The sequence below is a fragment of the Bos indicus x Bos taurus genome, chromosome 5 (assembly GCF_003369695.1).
Source record: "Bos indicus x Bos taurus breed Angus x Brahman F1 hybrid chromosome 5, Bos_hybrid_MaternalHap_v2.0, whole genome shotgun sequence".
Classification (NCBI taxonomy): domain Eukaryota; kingdom Metazoa; phylum Chordata; class Mammalia; order Artiodactyla; family Bovidae; genus Bos; species Bos indicus x Bos taurus.
In genome coordinates, this window is record NC_040080.1 from 32,483,247 (window position 1) to 32,505,285 (window position 22,039).

The 22,039-nt window shown below is 41.8% G+C and overlaps 1 protein-coding gene and 1 non-coding gene across 17 annotated transcripts in view; one reads left to right on the forward strand and one right to left on the reverse strand.

Moving 5' to 3' along the window:
- The window catches only part of C2CD5 (C2 calcium dependent domain containing 5), a 91,640-nt gene extending 81,562 nt beyond the window's left edge, over nucleotides 1–10,078 (reverse strand). For all 16 annotated transcript variants that reach the window (XM_027541529.1, XM_027541528.1, XM_027541526.1 and 13 more), the window contains exons 1-2: nucleotides 9,861–10,078; nucleotides 9,582–9,700 (exon numbers count right to left, since the gene is read on the reverse strand). In XM_027541529.1, coding sequence (XP_027397330.1) covers nucleotides 9,582–9,671 — 90 coding nt within the window. In that variant the 5' untranslated portion in view covers nucleotides 9,672–9,700; nucleotides 9,861–10,078. The remainder of the gene's footprint in view (nucleotides 1–9,581; nucleotides 9,701–9,860) is intronic.
- On the forward strand, nucleotides 2,331–2,403 carry TRNAG-CCC. The gene has a single exon. It is a non-coding gene; the product is annotated as a tRNA-Gly (tRNA).
- Nucleotides 10,079–22,039: the final 11,961 nt, after the last annotated feature.

The following is a 22,039-nucleotide window of genomic DNA, read 5'->3' on the forward strand; positions in this document are numbered from 1 at the left end:
CATGTGGCTCCTCCTCCAAAAAATACACAAAAACCTAGTGAGAACAAGAAAGGGACTAAATCACACACTCCCTACTAAAGAACGGGGTTAACTATATATGCTGGGAGGGGAATATGAAAAAAACAAGAAACATATGATAGTAAGAGTTGCTTTTTTTTTAGAGGGAGGAGTAGATATAGACATGCCAAAAAAGAGACAGCAATGATCTCTGAAGAAGGAACTGATAAGGGAGCAGATAACACAGTACAGTGTAGCAAGAAGTATGGGGCTTTCAAGTTTACATCTGAGTATCTAAATCTTTTGTAACAGGAGTTATTCGTGCTCAGCTGTCTCTCAGTACCCAGGTATTGGTTCCAGGACTCCTCCCTACCCCTCATCCAACCCCCAGATATCCAAATCTGTGGATGCTCAGGTCCCTTATATAAAATGGTACGGTATCTGCACATAATTTCCTGTACACTTGAAATCATCTCTAGTCCAGAGGGTCGCAAAGAGGACATGGCTGAAGCCCTGTGCTAAGTCGCTTCAGCCCTGTCCTCTTTGCGACCCTATGGACTGTGGCCCACCAGGCTCCTCTGTCCAAGGAATTCTCCAGGCAAGAATACTGGAGTGGGTTGCCACTTCCTTCTCCAAAATGCTATGTAAATAGCTGTAAATACAACATGTGTGTATGCTAAGTCACTTCAGTCCTGTCTCTCTGTGACTCTCTGGACTATAGCCTGCCAGGCTCCTCTGGCCATGGGATTCTCAAGGCAAGACTATTGTGTTGCCATCCCCTTCTCCAGCAGATCTTCCCAACCCAGGGATTCAACCCTACCCTTGTCTCATGTCTCCTGCATTGCCAGGTAGGTTCTTTACTGCTAATGCCACCTGGGAAGCCCATACTATGTAAACAGCTGCCACACACAAAAAATTCAACTGCTGCCTTTTGGAACTTTCTGGAATTTTTTTTCCCAAATATTTTCTACCTGCAGTTGGTTGACTCCAAGGAAGCAGACCCCAGGGCCATGAAGGGCCAACTGTATTACTCTGTAACTATCTTTTCACTTTTAAACCACAAATGTAAAAGAAATGAAATGAGGAAAAAGACCCCTCAGAAGAAACCTGATTACTACTTCTTTAATGTTTATTACATTTCAATATTCAAAACACCAAAGAAATATTTATTTTTTAATTTACCTAAAAACTACTTTATTTGAAGTAAAATATCACTAGGATTCATAATACCATTCAACACCATTCAAAAGCCAAATGTACCCAAGGGTTTTGGCTCAACTGCCAAAAACCAGCATATCATTCCCTAAGTTATGATTTTGGCACCCTCTTGAGTTCTGTCCCACTACCATGTAGTGCCATAATGTGCTTTTTTTTGGGGGGGTGGGGTGGGGACGGTCAACTGTCCATTTCATCTACAGTAAAAATCTAATAGTCCCCATACTACTCTAAACCAACAAAAGATTTTAGAAGAAAAAGGCTAGAGCGGGTACTCTGCCAACAATGCGGTGATTCCCCACCTACTAAAGAAGAATCAGAGTTCATTTGGTCTTATTTAATTCAAAGGAGATTTTATTACTCAGCAATTAAATGAATGCCTCACCATTTAGCTAAAGAACATCAGGGATTTTAACGAGATTCCCTGGTAAGGTAAAGGCATTCTCTTTCCCCACTCATTAGCTAAATTACCTTGAGAAAGTTATTTAACCTGTTATTTAAAGCTGCTTCCTCCTCTGAAAAGAGGAGTTGCTGTAAGCATTAATCAGGATAATGCATGTAGAGACCTAGCAAAATGTCTGGTAGAAGATGCTCATTAACTATTAATTTCTTTTCCGCTCCCAGTTCCTTCAAAGGCTCCTGGGTAAACACCACATGATAATGTAGTTTAGCAGAACAGTTTGTAACATGCACATTAATACTGGGATATATTTTGATTAATACTTCCCTTGTACAGAATCCCATCCCATTCATCCTGAAGATTCCCATTTAATAATCATCTTTAAGTACTACTTGGTCTTCATTGGCTTCCTGAAAGCCTCACATCAAATACAGCAGAAATTCCCTCAACCAATACAACCAGGACCAATATCTGAGTAGTCAGTCAAATAATTTGTAGTCAGATAATAATTAAAAATGATGCAAGCAATAAACATTTTCAAATAAAACAGGCAAACAAATATTCACTTCTCTATCTTTTATCTTAAGACTAAAGGCCTCATCTTTGAGTAAGGATCCACTGCTGATAGTTCTGTGGCATCTTTTTTGCATAAACAACACTCATAATGTATCATCTGTGTTTACCAGTTTGGGTTTCCTTATAATGTGGTAGAGGGACTTCCCTGGTAGTCCAGTGGCTAAGACTCTGAACTCCCAATGCAGGGGGCCCAGGTTCGACCCCTGGTCAGGGACCTAGACTGTACATGCCATAGCTAAAGACCTGGTGCGGCCATATAAACAAATAATTTTTTTTTTTCATGCAGTAGACTTAAAATTGCTGGTAAAAAACTATGGATAGAAAATACTCATTTTAAAATCTTCATCTAATTCAGGAGTCATTTTTAGCAACTGTATCCATAAATCTTTACACAGCATTATCAACTTCATCATCCCACTTAAATCACTGATTTGTATGAGGTTTAAACAAATAACGATAACAAATGGAGTTGGCATAAATAGGATAGGGCATAAATAAACACAACTGCCTCTTAGTAATATATCAGAACTGATGGGAGAAACAGGCACACTGGAGCAGAATCTAATGATACGAGGTATTCAAAAATGTGTTTATGGTAGAAACGCAGAGCACTGGAGACCGTAATGAGTCAGCTGGTAGAAACTGGTTAAGAGAGCATCCACCGTACAGACTTCTCCCCCTCCTTTTCAGACCACTTGGTAATCTGTATCCATCTGAGCCACCAGGGGGCCCGTATCCCCTTTACTCAGCCAAATTTTATTTCCCAGTTCTATTCAACAAGAACCCTCTCTTCAATGACATGTGCTCTATCACCTCCTTTTGCTTTTATCAAGTTTGTCCTATTCATCCAAAAAATGCTCCCTTTTCCTCTCTGCCTGTGGAGATGTTACTATCCTTCCAGTCCAGCACAAAGGCTTCTTATCACCAGCCCAGACTTCATTATGCTCCTTTCCTATGTGTTCATACAGTACTTAGAGTCTACCCCATACAATGTATCCCTTTATTATATTATAATCCTTCATTATCCCCTTTTTCCTGCATTAATCTTTCCCTTTCTGCTGGATTATTCCTACTAGCACACAAATATGTTCTAATATCTTCTAATTTATTTTTTAAGTACTAAAAGCTGCATACCCCCTCAATATCACACTGTTTCTCCTCTCCCCTCACAGCCTTATTTCTTGAAACAGTTGCCTATTCATGCCACCCCTACTTCCTTATTCCTGTGTACAGTGCATGTGTGCTGAGTCGCTTCAGTTGTGTCCAGCTCTTTGCGACCCTGTGGACTGTAGCCCACCAGGCTCCTCTGTCCATGGGGTTCTCCCATGGAGTGGGTTGCCATGCCCTCCTCCAGGGGCTCTTCCCAACCCAGGGATCAAACGTGGGTCTCTTATTATGTCTGCCGTCTTGGCAGGTGGGTTCTGTACCACTAGCACCACCTGCGAAGCCCTCCTGCGTACTTACTTTTCTACAGTATGCGTTTCCGGCCTTGTCACTCCTTCTGAGTGTCAATGCCATCTGAGACATTACTTTCCTGATTCTCTCCTAAAATCACTGGCTGACAGTATGTTTCCATTCCACAATCCTCAACTTCTAATAAATTCTTAATGTCAAATTTGTTCAAGGATCCATCCTTCTTCTTGCTCCCTCTTCTCTCCCCCTTAGTCAGTGGTTTGCAAAAGGGACAGAACCAACTTCTAATGGAACTTTAAAAATTGCCACCAGGTATTTTGGGGACAAACAGTAGTACTATTAAGCGAAGAAGCTCAGAGATGCTAGGTGTCCTGCAATTCAAGAGACAGTCCCCAACAATGAAGACTTGTCCAATGTCATGACTATCAAAATGTCCGCACCAGATAGCCAAATGGGTCAAAAACCTACCTAGAACCTAAATCAGTTTTACAAATATAAGTATTATAGTGTGGTTTAAATATACACTCACTTTAATATACATAATTGTCAAGAAATATGACCACTGTAAAAATCAGTGGACAACTTTTTTCCCATGAGCTGACTATTTTGGAAACCCAGATCACCTATGGCCGTGAAGGCCCATCTGAGATGCCAGCACTACACAACTGTCTCACTCTGTTCGAGGAGCAGCCGTGTTCAGGAGATCGTACGTGGAGGTGAGGTATTTGCTATCCTGAATCCCTGCTTTATTTTCTCCACATGGGGCACTTCTCACCACCTTGCATAGTTTCTCTTACTTAACAATTTTCCTGATTAACTCTCTCCTCCCACTAAAACCTACATTCCAGGACTACAGAAATTGTTTTGCTCACTGCTCTATCCTTGCATGCTGTACTATAGCCAGTACAGTATCTGATATATACAAAGCCTCAATAAATATCATGGACTCAATCTGACTACTTCATGTCTTCTACTATGGTCATTAACAAGTATGTCCATATTAAAATACATATTATAAAATACTTTTATTTCTGTATCATATTACAGTTAGAGCATTATATTGATTATTTAGAACTGTAAGCATGTAAAGATAGTAAAGGGAAGATTCCAAAATACCTGCTATATAAATGCGAGATTGGGTCTCACAGAGTTGAGAAGTATTGGACTGTGGGAGCTTATTTTTAACTCATACCTCTCTTCAGAACACCATCCTCACAAATCCAACCTTTTCTCCTAAATAACTCCAATTAAAGGACCCAAAGACACTTCAAACTGAACATGCCCAAACGGAAGCTGATGCTCAACCCACTCAGCCAATCTCTCTGAACCCCATGGAGACTGAGAAAATTACTCCAGTGACACCAGAAGGCTAGGAATCATCTCTACATCTCCCTTTCCCTGGCCCCTACTCCAACCTACCAAGTCCTCTACTGTCTACTTTCAAAGTGTATCTGGAATCCATCCACTTCTATTACCAAAACCATCACCTTGACCCTCACAATCTCTTTTTTGAACTATTATGAAATCTCCTAACTAGTTGACTGCTTTTGCTCTTTCCCCTCTGCAGTCCATTCTCTAGACAATAACAGAAATACTCATTTTAATAAGTGCTTCCCACTGAACTGACAATCAAAACCAAACTTCAGTCATGGCCTCTAGGATCCTGCACAATTGGCTCCCTGATTAACTGTCCAGTGTTCTCTCACAGCACTCGCTCCTTCCCTTATTACTTGCCAGCACACATCTCTTCCCTCACTTCCTGCAATAAGCAAATCCTCAGGATCTTCCCTCTGCTGAGGTTTCCTTCTCCTCCAGCCCCTCCGCTACACACACATACACCGCCACTGCCACCAAGCAGCTATTCCTTCTCATCCAGCAGGTCTGTGCCTAGCTGGCACTTTCTCGGGGGCCTCCCTTGATAATCCAACCAAAAGTTCCAGAGATTCTTCTTCTTTTTTAATAGTTACTGACAATTAGAAAAGAGTATCTGCATATATTTATTTTTTTACTCCAGGACAGTGACTATGCAAAATTAAATTTTAACAGTCTAGTACTTCTAAAAGGGTACAAGTACATGGTATTTAATTTTTTTTAAACCTTTTTTTTTTTTTTGGAGCTGCCACTTCATTTATTAGAAGATCGAGAACAATTACAGGTTGAAGAACAGAAACTTTAAAATCTGTAGCTTAAAAAATTGAGGTCAGATAATACTGGATGCATGGCATAGTCCCTCTTGGGCAGGAATTCTTTGCAAGGTCTCTATACTTGTGGTTTTAGAATATCCACTGATGACCAGTTTATAGAGTGATCCATGGTACCAAATATGAGTGTGAAACAAAGAAAAACAAATCAGATTTGCCAAAGCATGGCAGGAGAAATTAGTACATTTAGGAAAAAAATGAAAAGGTATGATGACTGAGCGACTGAACTGAACTGATGATGATGTAAAAAAGGAGGTCCAGTTTTCTCATGTGTAAAATGGGTCAGCCGGGGTACCTTTAGTATCTTTCTTACATCTGTAAAAATTATGAGTTGATTTGTTCACTGATTTGCACTGAGATGTGACCAAATCTTGATTGTACTGCATCTCACTTTCTTAGGTCCCATTTTACACATGGGAAATATACTTAGCCTCTGACAGGAAAAAAGGAGTAGGCAAAAAGCAAAAATAATAGAAGTAGTTCAGGATATAGACAAGTTTAGCTAATAAATCACATACTCTGTCTCTGTGGTGAAAGAAATGCTGTGACTTCTACCACGTACTTTGTTCCTTCCATACCATTTAGGTGGAAGAAAGAAACAAGGAAAAACTAACACATCCATCCACACACTTTTTGATGCAAAAAGCAAACTATTATTAGATTGATTTATTTGTATACCTTACGTCAGGGCAAAAAAAAAATTTTTTTTTTTTTGGTGAAATGAATGTTTGATCTACAATAAATACCAATAGGAAAAGTAGTATTTGCTTTACAGAATTCAAGGCAGCATCTATTCTGTCGCTAATCGCTAAGTCGCTTCAGTCGTGTCCGCCTCTGTATGACCCCATAGACGGCAGCCCACCAGGCTCCCCCGTCCCTGGGATTCTCCAGGCAAGAACACTGGAGTGGGTTGCCATTTCCTTCTCCAATGCATGAAAAGTGAAAAGTGAAAGTGAAGTCGCTCAGTCGTGTCCGACTCTTAGCGACCCCATGGACTGTAGCCACCAGGCTCCTCCGTCCATGGAATTTTCCAGGCAAAAGTACTGGAGTGGGGTGCCATTGCCTTCTCCATTTTAAAACCTTTTATTTTGGATTGGCGTACAGCCGATTAACAATGTCGTGATAATTTCAGGTGAACAGTGAGGGTAAACCCCCTGAGATTCTCTATCACTTTTCTTTCATGACTCTCACCACTATTTCTAATTATAAATTTAAGTTTCCTTTACTTTTTAACATCTGGTTCTCCCACCAAAATATACAGTCCATAAAAACAGGAACCAAGAATATTTTATTCACTATCACATATGCATCGGCTAGATCGGTGACTACCACAAGGCTTGGCAAACAGCAGACACTCAGTAACTATTTGTTGAAAGAAGGAATGAATGAGTCACCATTAAATCCAACTCCTCCCTCTCCAGCAAACACCATTTGTTACCAAGGCCTGAGAATGTTACCTCAGAAACGTCCCTCAAATCTTTCTCCTTTAATTCATTCCCACTATCATCTAAACACGCACACATTGTCTGGATAATTTTACCACCTTCTCAACTGATCTCCTTGCCTCGTCTCTCATCTATCCAGGCTATCAATAACATCACCATTCAAGTCATCCTAGAAAGAAACAACCTAATACAAAAATGATCTTATTTCATTTCTGCTTGAAAAACTTCCCCAAACGACCCTACACTCAAAAAAATAAAGGAAAATTGTCTTTAATACAGAAAATGAGGTTGGCGCAAACCTACCTTTCTAGCTTTAACCCCCCAAAGCTCCACTACCCACATATCCCTTCTGACACCAAGCACATCACAAACTAAGTTGGTCTCCTCACACACCACGTATCCCACTCGGTGCCTTTGATGTTCTGCGCCTTTTCACTCTGCCTGGAAAATTCTGGGTATTCTACAAAGCCCAGCTCTGATGTCTCTTTCTTAGGAAGACCCCTCAACCTTCAGAGACAGAATTAAGTTTCCAGAGTCTACAGAAAACACCCATCATCTTGTCCGGAAAGGCAGTATGAGCACAGTGGATTAACAGACCACAAGGCTATGGAGAATTACAAGGTTAAGTTACCTCGGCAAAATACTTACTGTTCCTAGGATTTTTCCAAGTTGTAAAGCATTTTTAATTGTAAAAACAGTCAATACAGGTTGACAATGCAAATGTTATCTCAGAACATTTTCCCCTGGCTCCTGAACTTGCCAGGTTCCTTTGCACCAGCAAGTCTTCATAGCATTTCTCAGGTATCATGATTCTTTCCAGATATGTTTTAATTGATTATATGTACATATTGCTTGGAAACAAAAGTTCATATGCTATTAAAACAAACCAATCTGTTGTGTCCTTCCAGTACTTCCACTGTAAATGGGAAATAATACAACAGTAGGACTGATACAAAGGCTGGGTTGTGTGTTAGTCCCACACTCGTGTCCAACTCTTCGAACCCATGGGCTGTAGCCCTCCAGGCTCCTCTGTCTGTGGAATTCTCCAGGCAAGTATACTGGAGTGGGTAACCATTCCCTTCTCCAGGGGATCTTCCCAACTCAAGGATCAAACCTGGGTCTCCTGCACTGCATGCAGCTTCTTTACGGCCTGAGCTAGCAGGGAAGTCCGATATAAAGACTAAGACGTAAGACTAAAATTTAAGATATAAAGACTAAGAATTGAAAAATACTTAGCACAGACCTGGCAATAACAAGACTCAACACATGTTAGCTACTATTTATTAACCTAAACTGTGCAGGTCAGTCTCTGATATACCTGAGAGCAAAGACTATGCTTTTGCAATCTGTGCAACCCCATGACTTATCATCTGGCCCAAGAACATACTCAGTAACTGTTGCTCAAATAAAAATGAAGTTGAGACTAAGAATGTAAATGTTTGTGTCAATATTTGACTGAGTTAGAGAATCTTTAGGGACCATGAACAGTATTTTATATTGAGATGGAATCAGGCTGTATATTATCATGTATCTATCAACTCGAAGCATTAATAGCCCAAACAATTACTGTTCTAATGCTCTGGCTCGTCCTGACAATTTTTTATTACAGTATTACTAGGCTTCTTTCAGACTCTGGATTATTACTTTCTGCGCCCCAGGCCTGTGCTAATTTGCATGAGTTTTAAACTAATCATTAGATTTAAAAAGCAATTTTGCAATTTAAACCCATGGCACTTAATTGGCTTCCTACCTCAAGGCACTAAATTACCCTGAAACAGCTCATCAGACCTACCAGTCTATACAAGAGCAGAAAAGTGTTACACTTGGGTTTCAGAACTTGCACTGATGATTCAGAAATCACTATGCTAAAGAGGAGATCGCCTTGCAGCTCTCCCGAGTCCATAACAGACTGTATCTACATTCTTAAATATTTCCATCACTCTAACATTAAAAAACCAGGTACCCTGCCCCCAGAGAAGGGTGGATGTGGGTGTGGGTGTGTGTGTGTGTGTGTTTCAGTGGCCGCCTGGCCACGCCTTGCGATCTCCTGACTGGCGGGTGGCCTGTTAGGAGTCCTGACATCAGGGTCACCCCTGCAGACAGAGCAGTAACAGCCTTCCCTCGCGGCTGAGCGTGCCGCTGACGCCTGCGAGCCGTGCACCCATTACATGGGCTGCAGCCTCAGCAGCCAGCTCTCCAGGGAGGGCTGGCTAAGCACCGCACCCGGCAGGCCGGTGGGCGGGGAACGGGCTGAGGGACTGCGGGCAAGGTGGCTAGGATCCTTCACAGGGCTTGGCGCTCCCTGTGTTTGGAGGGGCAGGACCTTGCACCAACCTCCACGAAGGCATCAGTCAGGTCACTAGCTCGGTCCATCACTGGTAAATGGCGCCCGGCCACGATTTTCACCTTCAGCTTCCCAGGCATCGTCTCGGCTTCGGCCTCTTCTCGGGCTCCTGCAGACACAAACAAGCGAGTCTGCGCCGAGCGCCCAGCCTGGGAGGGGGAGGGGGAGGGCGGGAGCGCGCAGGGAACGGCGCGCGGCCGCGGGGACGCGCGGGGTAACTGACAGAGGAGGGCGCGCGGGGGCGCGCTGCGCCGCCTGGTGCTACTTACTCTTGGAGGAGAAAGGGGGCCTTCCGGTGCGGGAACTTAGGCCTCATTCCGGAGAGGCAGGCGGAGGAGTGGCCCCTATGGAGGCTTCTGCCCGAGCTCCACAGCGCTGGCAAGAGAAGCAGGAGCCAGTCGACATCCCGTTGAGCCGCTGCCGCCCCTACTTGTGTTTCTCCTCCCCCCAAAATGGCGGCTCCCGGGGCGGAGGAGGAGGCATCGATTGCTCGGCGCTCGGCCCACCTCGCAGAGGAGATGCGAAATTGATTGAGAGCAGATGAGAGGCGGGACGGACTTCGAGGAAGCGGAGGGCAGGGAAACTGGTGGAGCTCCGCATCATCCAGCGAGCGCGGGCTGTGAGTTGCAGCCCAGCTGCTTCCGGAGAGGAAACCGGTCTACCGGTCAAGGGCGGACCGCAGGTGCAGCTCCTAACCTCTCCGCGGGCCGTTACCTTCCCGGCAGCCAGCGCCGCGTTTCCAAAGGGCCAGGAGAGACCAGGCAGCAGCAGAGACGGATAGAGGAGCGGTTTCAGTTTGCCTTTAACGACCATTTAGTAGTTCGTGAAATCAGCTTACCTGGTTTCTACCTGGAAGGGCTACAGTTTTTGTCTTACATGAAATAGAGTGAGAAATTTCAGGAACCTCTCGGGTAGTCGAGTAAGTATTGGAGTAAGATAGTCGAGTATTTTATAGTAACATTCTTTATTCAGTCATATACACGTGTACTGGGTTACAGATGTTAAGGTAGATTTTGGACAGAAAATTTTTGAAATCCAAAGGCACTTCTTGCAGGAATTTGCCTCGTACCCTTAGGTCATCGCAGGCTGGTTATGCTGGCCATAAATCGGGCCAATCAATCAGGAGATGAGTTGTTGGAAGAAAAAATAACGATTTTAATTGGAAAGTTAGCAGACTGAGAAGATGGCCGACTAAGGCCTCAAAAAGCTACCTCTGCTTAATCTCAATTCAGGCTCCTTTTATACAGTGGGAGAGGGGCCCACTCTGTTAGTGTTAGTCGCTCAGTCGTGTCTGACTCTTTGCGACCCCATGGACTGTAGCCGGCCAGGTTCCTCTGTCCATGGGATTCTCCAGGCAGGAATACTGGAGCGGGTAGCCATTCCCTTCTCCACAATATCTTCCCGAACTTGGGTCTCCCATATTGCAGGCATATTCTTTATGGGTCTGAGCCACCAGGGAAGTCCAAATCACTGAGCAGAACCAGTAACAGCTGCGGGTTGACAGTTGCTCCCTGTCAACTGCTTGGAGGAGGAGCCCATTGGGTGCTAACCAATGGCTATAAAGCTGAGCGGCTATAGCTTGCCCCTGCACTGACACTCTTATAACTTCTTGAAGGGAATTGCCCTCCAATCTTAGTTCATTTCAGTGTGGTTATGGCACCCCACTCCAGTACTCTTGCCTGGAAAATCCCATGGACGGAGGAGCCTGGTAGGCTGCAGTCCATGGGGTCGCTAAGAGTCGGACACGACTGAGTGACTTCACTTTCACTTTTCACTTTCATACATTGGAGAAGGAAATGGCAACCCACTCCAGTATTCTTGCCTGGAGAATCCCAGGGACAGAGGAGCCTAGTGGGCTGCCGTCTATGGGGTCGCACAGAGTCGGACACGACTGAAGCGACTTAGCAGCAGCGGCAGCAAACATCTACAGTTCTGCCGAATTTCAGGACCTCCTACCATTGGAAGTTGGGCTTTTCTGGTGGCTCAGATGGTAAAGAATCTGCTTACAATGCAGAAGACCTCGGTTCTATCCCTGGGTTGGAAAGATCCCCTGGAGAAGGAAATGGCAACCCACTCCAGTATTCTTGCCTGGAGAATCCCATGGACAGAGGAGCCTGGTGGTCTATAGTCAGGGGACTAAAAGAGTCAGACACGACTGAGCAACTAATACACACCCCATAGGAAATTATGTTCAGCTAATTGGACGTACTTGATTAAACAGTTTGAAGACTCGACCCAATTGTATATATACATAAACTTGCTAAAATCAAGCCTAATTTATAGGTTCAGACCATCAGAAAAAGAGAAATTGAAACACACATATGAGGTAACACAAATCACTCCATAAAAGTATCAAAAACAGCGTTAACGATGCATGGCATGTTAAATACCAGAATGAGCATTAGCAATTTCAGTAGAAATATTATACCACTGGGATTCATCAGGAGTGGAAAATTCCAGATGAAGATATCAAGATGATATTTTTAACTTTGAAAATACTCAACAAGATAGGCATCCAAATTGGAAGGCAAGAAGTAAAACTTACTATTTACAGATGATGTGATACTGTATAAAGAAAGACTCCATGGAAAACATTGTTAGAACTAACATGAATTCTCTATAGTTGCAGGATACAAAATCAATATATAGAAACCTATTGCTTTCTTTAAAACTATCAGAGAAATTAAAATTCCATTTACAACTATCAAAAAGAATAAAGTATCTAGAAATAAATTTAACCAAAGAGATGAAAGACTTGTATACTGAAAACTGTTAAGACATTGATGAAAGAAGACACAAAATATTGAAGAATATTCCATGCTCATACATTGGAAGAATTACTGTTGTTAAAATGTCCATATTACCAAAAGCATTGTATAGATTCAATGCAATCCCTATCAAAGTTACAAAGCCATGTTCCACAGGACTAGAAGAAACAATTCTAAAATTTTTATGGAATCAAACAAACAAACAAAAAAACCCCACAAATAGCCAAAGCAACCTTGAGAAAGAGGTATCACACTGCCCAATTTCAAACTATACTGCAAAGTTATAGAGTGATGTTGTCATAAACATAGGCACACAGATTAGTGGAACAGAATACAAAGCAATAAATAGACCCACAAGTGTATGGGCAATTTCCATAAAGGAGCCAAGAGTATACATTGGAGAATTTTATAAGTACGTGCAATGTACGAAACTAGACCACTATCTTACACTATACACAACAGTTAACTTAAAATGGATTAAAGCCTTAAATATAAGACCTGAAACCATAAAACCTCTAGAAGAAAACATAGGCAATGAGGTCCTTGACTTTGGTCTTGGCATTAAATTTTTAGACTGAATCCGAAAGCAAAGCCTTTTAGGGCTTTCCCGATGGTTCAGCGGGTAAAGGAATCCACCTGCAATTCAGGAGACGTAGGAGATGCAGTTTTGATCCCTGGGTCAGGAAGATCCCTAGAGGAGGAATGGTATCCCAGTCCAGTATTCTTGCCTGGAAAACCCCATGGACAGAGGAGCCTAGCAGGCTACAGTCCAAAGGGTTGCAAAGAGTCGGACACAACTGCACACTGCATGCAAAACTAAAGGCAACAAAAGCAAAAATAAGTGAGCTTACATCAGACTAAAAAGCTGCACAATAAAGGAAATCATCCACAAAATGCAAAGGCATCCTACTGAATAGAAGTGCAAATATATATCTAATGAGGGGTTAGTATCTAAAATGTCGAACGCAAACAATAGTAAATAAAATAATCTGATTTTAAAATGGACAAAGGATCTAAATAGACATTTTTCCAGAGAAGACATGTAGGTGGTAAACAGGCACATGAAAAGGTGTTCAACATCACTATCATGGAAATGCAAATCAAACTACATTGAGATATCAGCACACAATATTAGACTACTCTCAAAATGGCAAAAGTTAACAAGTGTTGAAGAGGATGTGGAGAAGGGAGTCCATGCGCATTGTTGGTGGGAGTGTAAATTGGTACAGTCACTATGGAAAACATTATGGAGGTACCTCAAAAAATTAAAAATTGAACTATGATATGATCAAGCTTATGGATATTTGTCTACTGAACACAAAAACACTAATTTGAAAAGATGCATCCATTTTAATTGCAGCATTATTTACAAACTAGCCAACATACGAAAGCAACCTATGTCCTGTGTATATACAATAAAACACTAGTCAGTCATAAACAAGGTAATTTTGCCATTTGTGACAACATGAATGGACATTAAGGGTATCATGCTAAGTGAAATAAGTCAGAGAAAGACAAATACCATATGATTTCACATACATGCAGGATCTAAAAAAAAAAACGAACAGAGAACAGACAAAGCAAAACCAAACTCACAGAAAAAAAACTGATGATTAGAGGACAAGAGGGCTGAGAGCAAAATGGTGAAAGTGGTCAATTGTATAGTGATGGATGGTAACTAGACTTACTGTGTTGATCACTTCATCATTTCAGTCGCTCAGTAGTGTCCAACTCTTTGCGACCCCATGAATTGCAGCACACCAGGCCTCCCTATCCATCACCAACTCCCGGAGTTGACTCAAACTCATGTCCATGGAGTCGGTGATGTCATTCAGTCATCTCATCCTCTGTCATCCCCTTCTCCTGCCCCCAATCCCTTCCAGCATCAGAGTCTTTTCCAAGGAGTCAACTCTTTGCATGAGGTGGCCAAAGTGTTGAACTTTCAGCTTTAGCATCAGTCCTTCCAAAGAACACCCAGGACTGATCTTCTTTAGAATGGAGTGGTTGGATCTCCTTGCAGTCCAAGGGACTCTCAAGAGTCTTCTCCAACACCACAGTTCAAAAGCATCAATTCTTTGGCGCTCAGCTTTCTTCACAGTCCAACTCTCACATCCATACATGACCACGGGAAAAACCATAGCCTTGACTAGACGGATCTTTGTTGGCAAAGTAATGTCTCTGCTTTTGAATATGCTATCTAGGTTGGTCATAACTTTCCTTCCAAGGAGTAAGCGTCTTTTAATTTCATGGCTGCAATCACCATCTGCAGTGATTTTGAAGCCCAGAAAAATAAAGTCTGACACTGTTTCCACTGTTTCTCCATCTATTTCCCATGAAGTGATGGGACCAGATACCATGATCTTGGTTTTCTGAATGTTGAGCTTTAAGCCAACTTTTTCACTCTCCTCTTTCACTTTCATCAAGAGGCTTTTGAGTTCCTCTTCACTTTCTGCCATAAGGGTGGTGTCATCTGCGTATCTGAGGTTATTGATATTTCTCCCAGCAATCTTGATTCCAGCTTGTGCTTCTTCCAGCCTAGCGTTTCTCATGATGTATTCTGCATATAAGTTAAATAAGCAGGGTGACAATATACAGCCTTGACGTACTCCTTTTCCTATTTGGAACCAGTCTGTTGTTCCACGTCCAGTTCTAACTGTTGCTTCCTGACCTGCATATAGGTTTCTCCAGAGGCAGGTCAGGTGGTCTGGTGTTCCCATTTCTTTCAGAATTTTCCACAGTTTATTGTGATCCACACAGTCAAAGGCTTTGGCATAGTCAATAAAGCAGAAATAGCAAATTATTATGTTGTATACCTGAAATTAATACAGTGTTATATGTTAGTTTTACCTCAATTAAAAAAAAATACTCAACAGGTTAAATTAAGTATACTAGACAGTGGTGACGCAGAATTATCTTTTCAAAGGAAAAAATTCTTTACAGAAGGAATACTGTTCATGTAAGTAAGAAGTTGAACTCCCCCCTCCAAAAAAAGAAAGACTACCTCAAAATTAAAGTCTAAAAGATTAAACTAGAGAAACCTTTACCCATCCAAACTATGACAAATGAATAGAGGCAACAGTTTCAATGCAAATTTCCTTAAATCTACCTGCAGTTTTTGTGGAGTGTAACTCTACACTTAAAATGCCCTTACAATACTCTCAAGGTCAGCTATAATAAGTACATGATCAGCTAATCTTGGTTTGTTTTATTTTGTTTCAATGGTAGAGGTGAAAGAGCTTTTTTGCTGAAATCAAAATGTAGCTATAGTGTCATTTTTTAATACCAAAAAATATATATATAAAGAGAAGAATTAGATAAATGAAGTTTAGCAACAATCTTAATGGAAAAATACTGCGTTATGTTACAGGATGTTGTAATAAAAAAATTTGTAAATTGCACAATTAGAAATTAGTCATTCAGCCTCCTAATTAGTAGCCTGAGAGGTACTTGTACATAGCTGTTGCCTTAGGCTTATCAACAGGAGATTATAATTAAGATGCTTCCTGAAGTTTTTTTTTTTTTTAGCAGAATTAAATCTGGCTTCAGTTTGTCATCTAATAATTGTACTGGTTTCTTTTAATTAGTTCTGTGAACAATACTGACTTTCCTGACAAATCCATCATGATCTGCTTCCTGATTACCTCTTTAGCTTCATACCCTCTCACACTTTTTACATTTTATATCCTACCATATTAACCAAAGTTAATGTATATTGAATATTTGATGTGCAACAGTCAGCGCATCTCAACTTTTAAGCCTCCCTAAAAACCTGAGATAGTAATTATCAGCTTTCATTTTATAGATGAGGAAACTGAGGCTTGGCAAACACACGGTGATTACCCAAAGTCATAGAGCTGGTAGCTTGGAGGCAGGATTTATATCTAGACAGTGCCATTCCAAGAACCCTTGTTATTTAAAGGCTACATGTAGTTTTTCAATAAATTATGCTTTTCTCTCTGCTTGAAATGCCTTTCTGAGATAGTAATCATAGAAAACATTTAAAAATTCATGTGTGTGCTGTGCTTAGTCGCTCAATCATGTCCAACTCTTTGTGAAGCAATGGACAGAGGAGCCTAGCAGGCTACATACAGTCCATGGGGATTCTCCAGGCAAGAATATTGGAGTGGGTTGCCATACCATCCTCCAGGGGATGTTCTCAACCCAGGGATGGAACCCAGGTCTCCTGCATTGCAGGCAGATTCTTTACTGTCTGAGTCACCAGGGAAGCCCAAGAATACTTGAGTGGGTAGCCTATCCCTTCTCCAGCTGATCTTCCCGACCCAGGAATCGAATCAGGGTCTCCTGCATTATAGGCGGATTCTTTACCAGCTGAGCTACCAGGGACACCTAAAAATTCATGACTCAGTTTAAATGTAACTTAGATGTCTTCCCTGTTCTCCTTCCTAATAAACGTACAATGCTATCACTGAATCTAACACGTGTAATATTGCACTGTCCATATACATAATTTTTGGCCTGTCTCTCCCCATTCAACTTTGAGCAACTTGAGGACTTCTTTCTGCTCACTCATCTCTCAGTTCTCAGTTCCCTGCCCTTCATGTGATCAAGAAAATACTTGTTGAATTAAATTTAAGTAACACTTACAGTATTAATACATTGCTCGCTCTTTCCTGATTTCCTAAAATCCTTTCATCTCTCTCCATCCCCTCAAAGTTAAGCCTCTCAAGGGTTGTCTACATGTGCTGTCCTAAATTCTGAAAGGGATGGGAATACCAGACCACCTGATCTGCCTCTTGAGAAATGTGTATGCAGGTCAGGAAGCAACAGTTAGAACTGGACATGGAACAACAGACTGGTTCCAAATAGGAAAAGGAGTTCATCAAGGCTGTATACTGTCACCCTGTTTATTTAACTTATATACAGAGTACATCATGAGAAATGCTGGAATGGAAGAAACACAATCTGAAATCAAGATTGCCAGGAGAAATATCAATAACCTCAGATAAGCAGATGACACCACTCTTACGGCAGAAAGTGAAGAGGAACTAAAAAACCTCTTGATGAAAGTGAAAGTGGAGAGTGAAAAAGTTGGCTTCAAGCTCAACATTCAGAAAACGAAGATCAAGGCACCTTGACTGAGCGACTTCACTCTCACTTTCTCTTCCGCTGCTGCTGCTGCTAAGACACTTCAGTCATGTCCGACTCTGTGCGACCCCATAGATGGCAGCCCGCCAGGCTCCCCTGTCCCTGGGATTCTCCAGGCAAGAACACTGGTGTGGGTTGCCATTTCCTTCTCCAATGCATGAAAGTGAAAAGTGAAAGTGAAGTCGCTCAGTCGTGTCCAACTCTTAGCGACCCCATGGACTGCAGCCTACCAGGCTCCTCCGTCCATGGGATTTTCCAGGCAAGAGTACTGGAGTGGGTTGTCATTTCCTTCTCCATAGTAAGCATAAAAATGAGCCAAATAGGCAGCTAAGTAGGATCATCTTCCCACTGGTTCCTCTGAATCTCATAAAGCCATAATGGTGGACATCCTGACCACATTGAGTAAGATGTTCTCCAGATTGTTCCATTATTGAAGTGGAACACATTGTTTGGTGTCAGTAACCAACAATGCTCTCAATGAGCCAAGTCACCCACGTGTAATGGGTAGGTTAAAGGCCTTGACTTTCTTATTTTGACAAGCTTATTATTTCTTATTGTGACAAACTCCATTTATTAGTGCCTGTATTGCAAAGCCTAGAGGATTTCCATTTATGTCCATTTAAGATCTTTCTAACAGAAGCAGAAGATATTAAGAAGAGGTGGCAAGAATACACAGAAGAACTGTACAACAAAGATTTTCATGACCCAGATAATCACCATGGTGTGATCACTCACCTAGAGCCAGACATCCTATAATATGAAGTCAAGTGGACCTTAGAAACCATCACTACGAACAAAGCTAGTGGAGGTGATGGAATTCCAGTTGAGCTATTCCAAATCCTGAAAGATGATGCTTTAAAAGTGCTGCACTTAATATGTCAGCAGATTTGGAAGACTCAGCAGTGGCCACAGGCCTGGAAAAGGTCAGTTTTCATTCCAATCCCAAAGAAAGTCAATGCCAAAGGATGTTCAAACTATTGCACAATTGCACTCATCTCACACGCTAGTAAAGTAATGCTCAAAACTCTCCAAACCAGGCTTCAGCAATACGTGAACCATGAACTTCCAGATGTTCAAGCTAAAGGCAGAGGAACCAGAGATCAAATTGCCAAGATCTGCTGGATCATGGAAAAAGGAAGAGAATTCCAGAAAAACATCTACTTCTGCTTTATTGACTATGCCTTGACACTCAAAGCCTTTGTGTGGATCACAATAAACTGTGGAAAATTCTGAAAGAGATGGGAATACCAGACTACCTGACCTGCCTCTTGAGAAACCTATATGCAGGTCAGGAAGCAACAGTTAGAACTGGACATGGAACAACAGACTGGTTCCAAATAGGGAAAGGAGTACGTCAAGGCTGTATACTGTCACCCTGCTTATTTAACTTACATGCAGAATACATCATGAGAAACGCTAGGCTGGAAGAAGCACAAGCTGGAATCAAGATTGCTGGGAGAAATATCAATAACCTCAGATACGCAGATGACACCACCCTTATGGCAGAAAGTGAAGAGGAACTCAAAAGCCTCTTGATGAAAGTGAAAGAGGAGAGTGAAAAAGTTGGCTTAAAGCTCAACATTCAGAAAACGAAGATTATGGCATCCGGTCCCATCACTTCATGGGAAACAGATGGGGAAACAGTGGAAACAGTGTCAGACTTTATTTTTTTGGGCTCCAAAATCACTGCAGATGGTGATTGCAGCCATGAAATTAAAAAATGCTTACTCCTTGGAAGGAAAGTTATGACCAACCTAGATAGCATATTCAAAAGCAGAGACATTACTTTGCCAACAAAGGTCCATCTAGTCAAGGCTATGATTTTTCCAGTGGTCATGTATGGATGTGAGAGTTGGACTGTGAAGAAAGCTGAGCGCTGAAGAATTTATGCCTTTGAACTGTTATGTTGGAGAAGAGGGAGTCTCTTGGACTACAGGGAGATCCAACCAGTCCATTCTGAAGGAGATCAGTCCTGGGTGTTCTTTGGAAGGACTGATGCTGAAGCTGAAACTCCAGTACTTTGGCCACCTCATGGGAAGAGTTGACTCATTGGAAAAGACTCTGATGCTGGGAGGGATTGAGGGCAGGAGGAGAAGGGGACGGCAGAGGATAAGATGACTGAATGACATCACCGACTCCATGGACATGGGTTTGAGTGAACTCCAGGAGTTGGTGATGGACAGGGAGGCCTGGCATGCTGCAATTCATGGGGTCGCAAAGAGTTGGACACGACTGAGAGACTGAACTGAATTGAAGATCTTTCTGGAAAACTCTAACCACAATTGATAATTACCTTGGACTCTTCCTCTTACCCTTAACACTCAAAGAATTGCCAAGTCCTGTGGCTTTTTACTCCTAGTTCAGTTCAGTTCAGTTCAGTCGCTCAGTCATGTCGACTCTTTGGGACCCCATGAATCACAGCACACCAGGCCTCCCTGTCCATCACCAACTCCCAGAGTTTATTCAAACTCATGTCCATCAAGTCGGTGATGCCATCCAGCCATCTCATCCTCTGTAGTCCCCTTCTCTTCCTGCCCCCAATCCCTCCCAGCATCAGAGTCTTTTCCAATGAGTCAACTCTTCCCATGAGGTGGCCAAAGTACTGGAGTTTTAGCTTTAGTATCAGTCCTTCCAATAAGTATCTTTCAAATCCATCTACTTCCTTCACTATTTATCACCTGGATGTCTGGTAACCCCACTTCCACTTTTGTTTTAAATCTATGAAGCCGCCAAAGAGATGTTTTTAAATAGCAAATATATTTGCATCACTCTATTTTAGGGGAATATTTTTGCCAAAGATTAGATGACATCCCTTTTTTCTTGTCAGAGACTTTTCTTTATAAGAAAGTAAAAATGTTCAAAACTTAGGGAGATCAGAAGTGGCTTTTTAGTTTAATATTTGCCTTGATGGGTTTGTTTAAAGCCAAACTATGACTTTCCACCTGTGTTACCCTATCACCTAATGGTAGATTATTCCATTTCTAAGGGATTGTTATTCAAATGAATTGTTTTGTTTCAGTATCTACAGACTGAAATAGATCCCAATTCACCATAATTCATTACAAGTTATACAAGTTAGACTGCCTCCTGTGTATGCATGCTCAATTTTGTCTGACTCTATGCCACCCCTTGGACTGTAGCCCACCAGGCTCTTCTATCCATTGTTTTCTCCAGGGAAGAATACTGGAATGGGTAGCTATTCCTTTCTGCAGGGGATCTTCCTGACCCAGAGATTGAACTCACGTCTCCTGCCTTGGAAGGCTGAGTCTTTACCACTGAGCCACCTGGGAAGTCATATACAAGTTAGATACTGACCCTTAAAAGTTTTAACTCAGCCACTGTATTTCCTCTGATGCAGATTATTTTTCCTTTGCCAGTTACATGACATTAATAGAGTTTTCCTGACCCTATAGGCCATTATCTTCACAGAGACACTGAATGTAACATTAATCGAATTACACTGGTATAAATTTCTCAACCCCTTTGTTAATGTCCAGTATTTTCCTATTGTTAGAGGAGATGTTCAATAATGTTCCAATGTATCTTGAAAAGTAAAGCTAGAGATATATATTTACTAAAATCTGTAATGAGCAAGATTCAGCTCCTAGGCTGAACTCACTGTGGACTATTTAAAGGAGGGATGGTAAGAAGTGAGGCAGTTACTAATTACTGCAATTGATGGGAAGAACAGAAGTGAACCTAATCTATGGCTAGTATCCCTGTACAGCTCACCGTGATATGACACACTTGAAGTCTGTTCCAAACAGTTGCGTAAAGGATTTCTAGACCTGCTATGGATTGAGTTGCTTCCCACAGGAGAAAGTAACTTCACACGTTACAGGCAACATACATACAGACAGCTACTGCAATTCAGATGCAACCAGTTGAAATTTTAGCAATACCTATGGGGTTGGAACAACAAAACTCAGCTGATGTAGGGATTTGAATATTCCAAGAGTAAATTCAGCTACATACCTTGGGACTTTAGTTCCTACTTAACTCCTGTGGCTTGTCTTCACTCCCACTTGGGTAAAGAAATTGACTCACCACCACCACACCTAGCCAAAGGAAGTTTGCTCAAACATCTCCTGATATATATTACTATTGAATATTTGTCTACTGCTACAAAGAGAAAAACCAAAATTTCTAAAGTATACTATAAGATTTTATGTGATTTGGCCCCTACAAACACTAAGTAAGTGTTAGTTGCTCAGTCGTGCCTGACTCGTTGCAACCCCATGGACTGCAGCCCACGAGGCTCCTCTGTCCATGAGATTTTCCAGGCAAGGATACTGGAGTGGGTTGCCATTTCCTTCACCAGGGGATCTTCCCAACCCAGGGATCTAACCCAGGTCTGCACTGCAGGCAAGTTCTTTACCGACTAAGCTACAAGGGAAGCCTAACTTTACTAGCTTAATTTTCATGACCCTCCCTCCCACTGACCTATTCCAACTGCATTGGTCTCCTTTAAACAATACCATTTTCCATTTCTTAATAATTAATGTTGAGATAACTAAATAGCTGTATGGAAAAGGAAAAATTGAACATGTTCCTCACATCATAGTAGTTGGAAC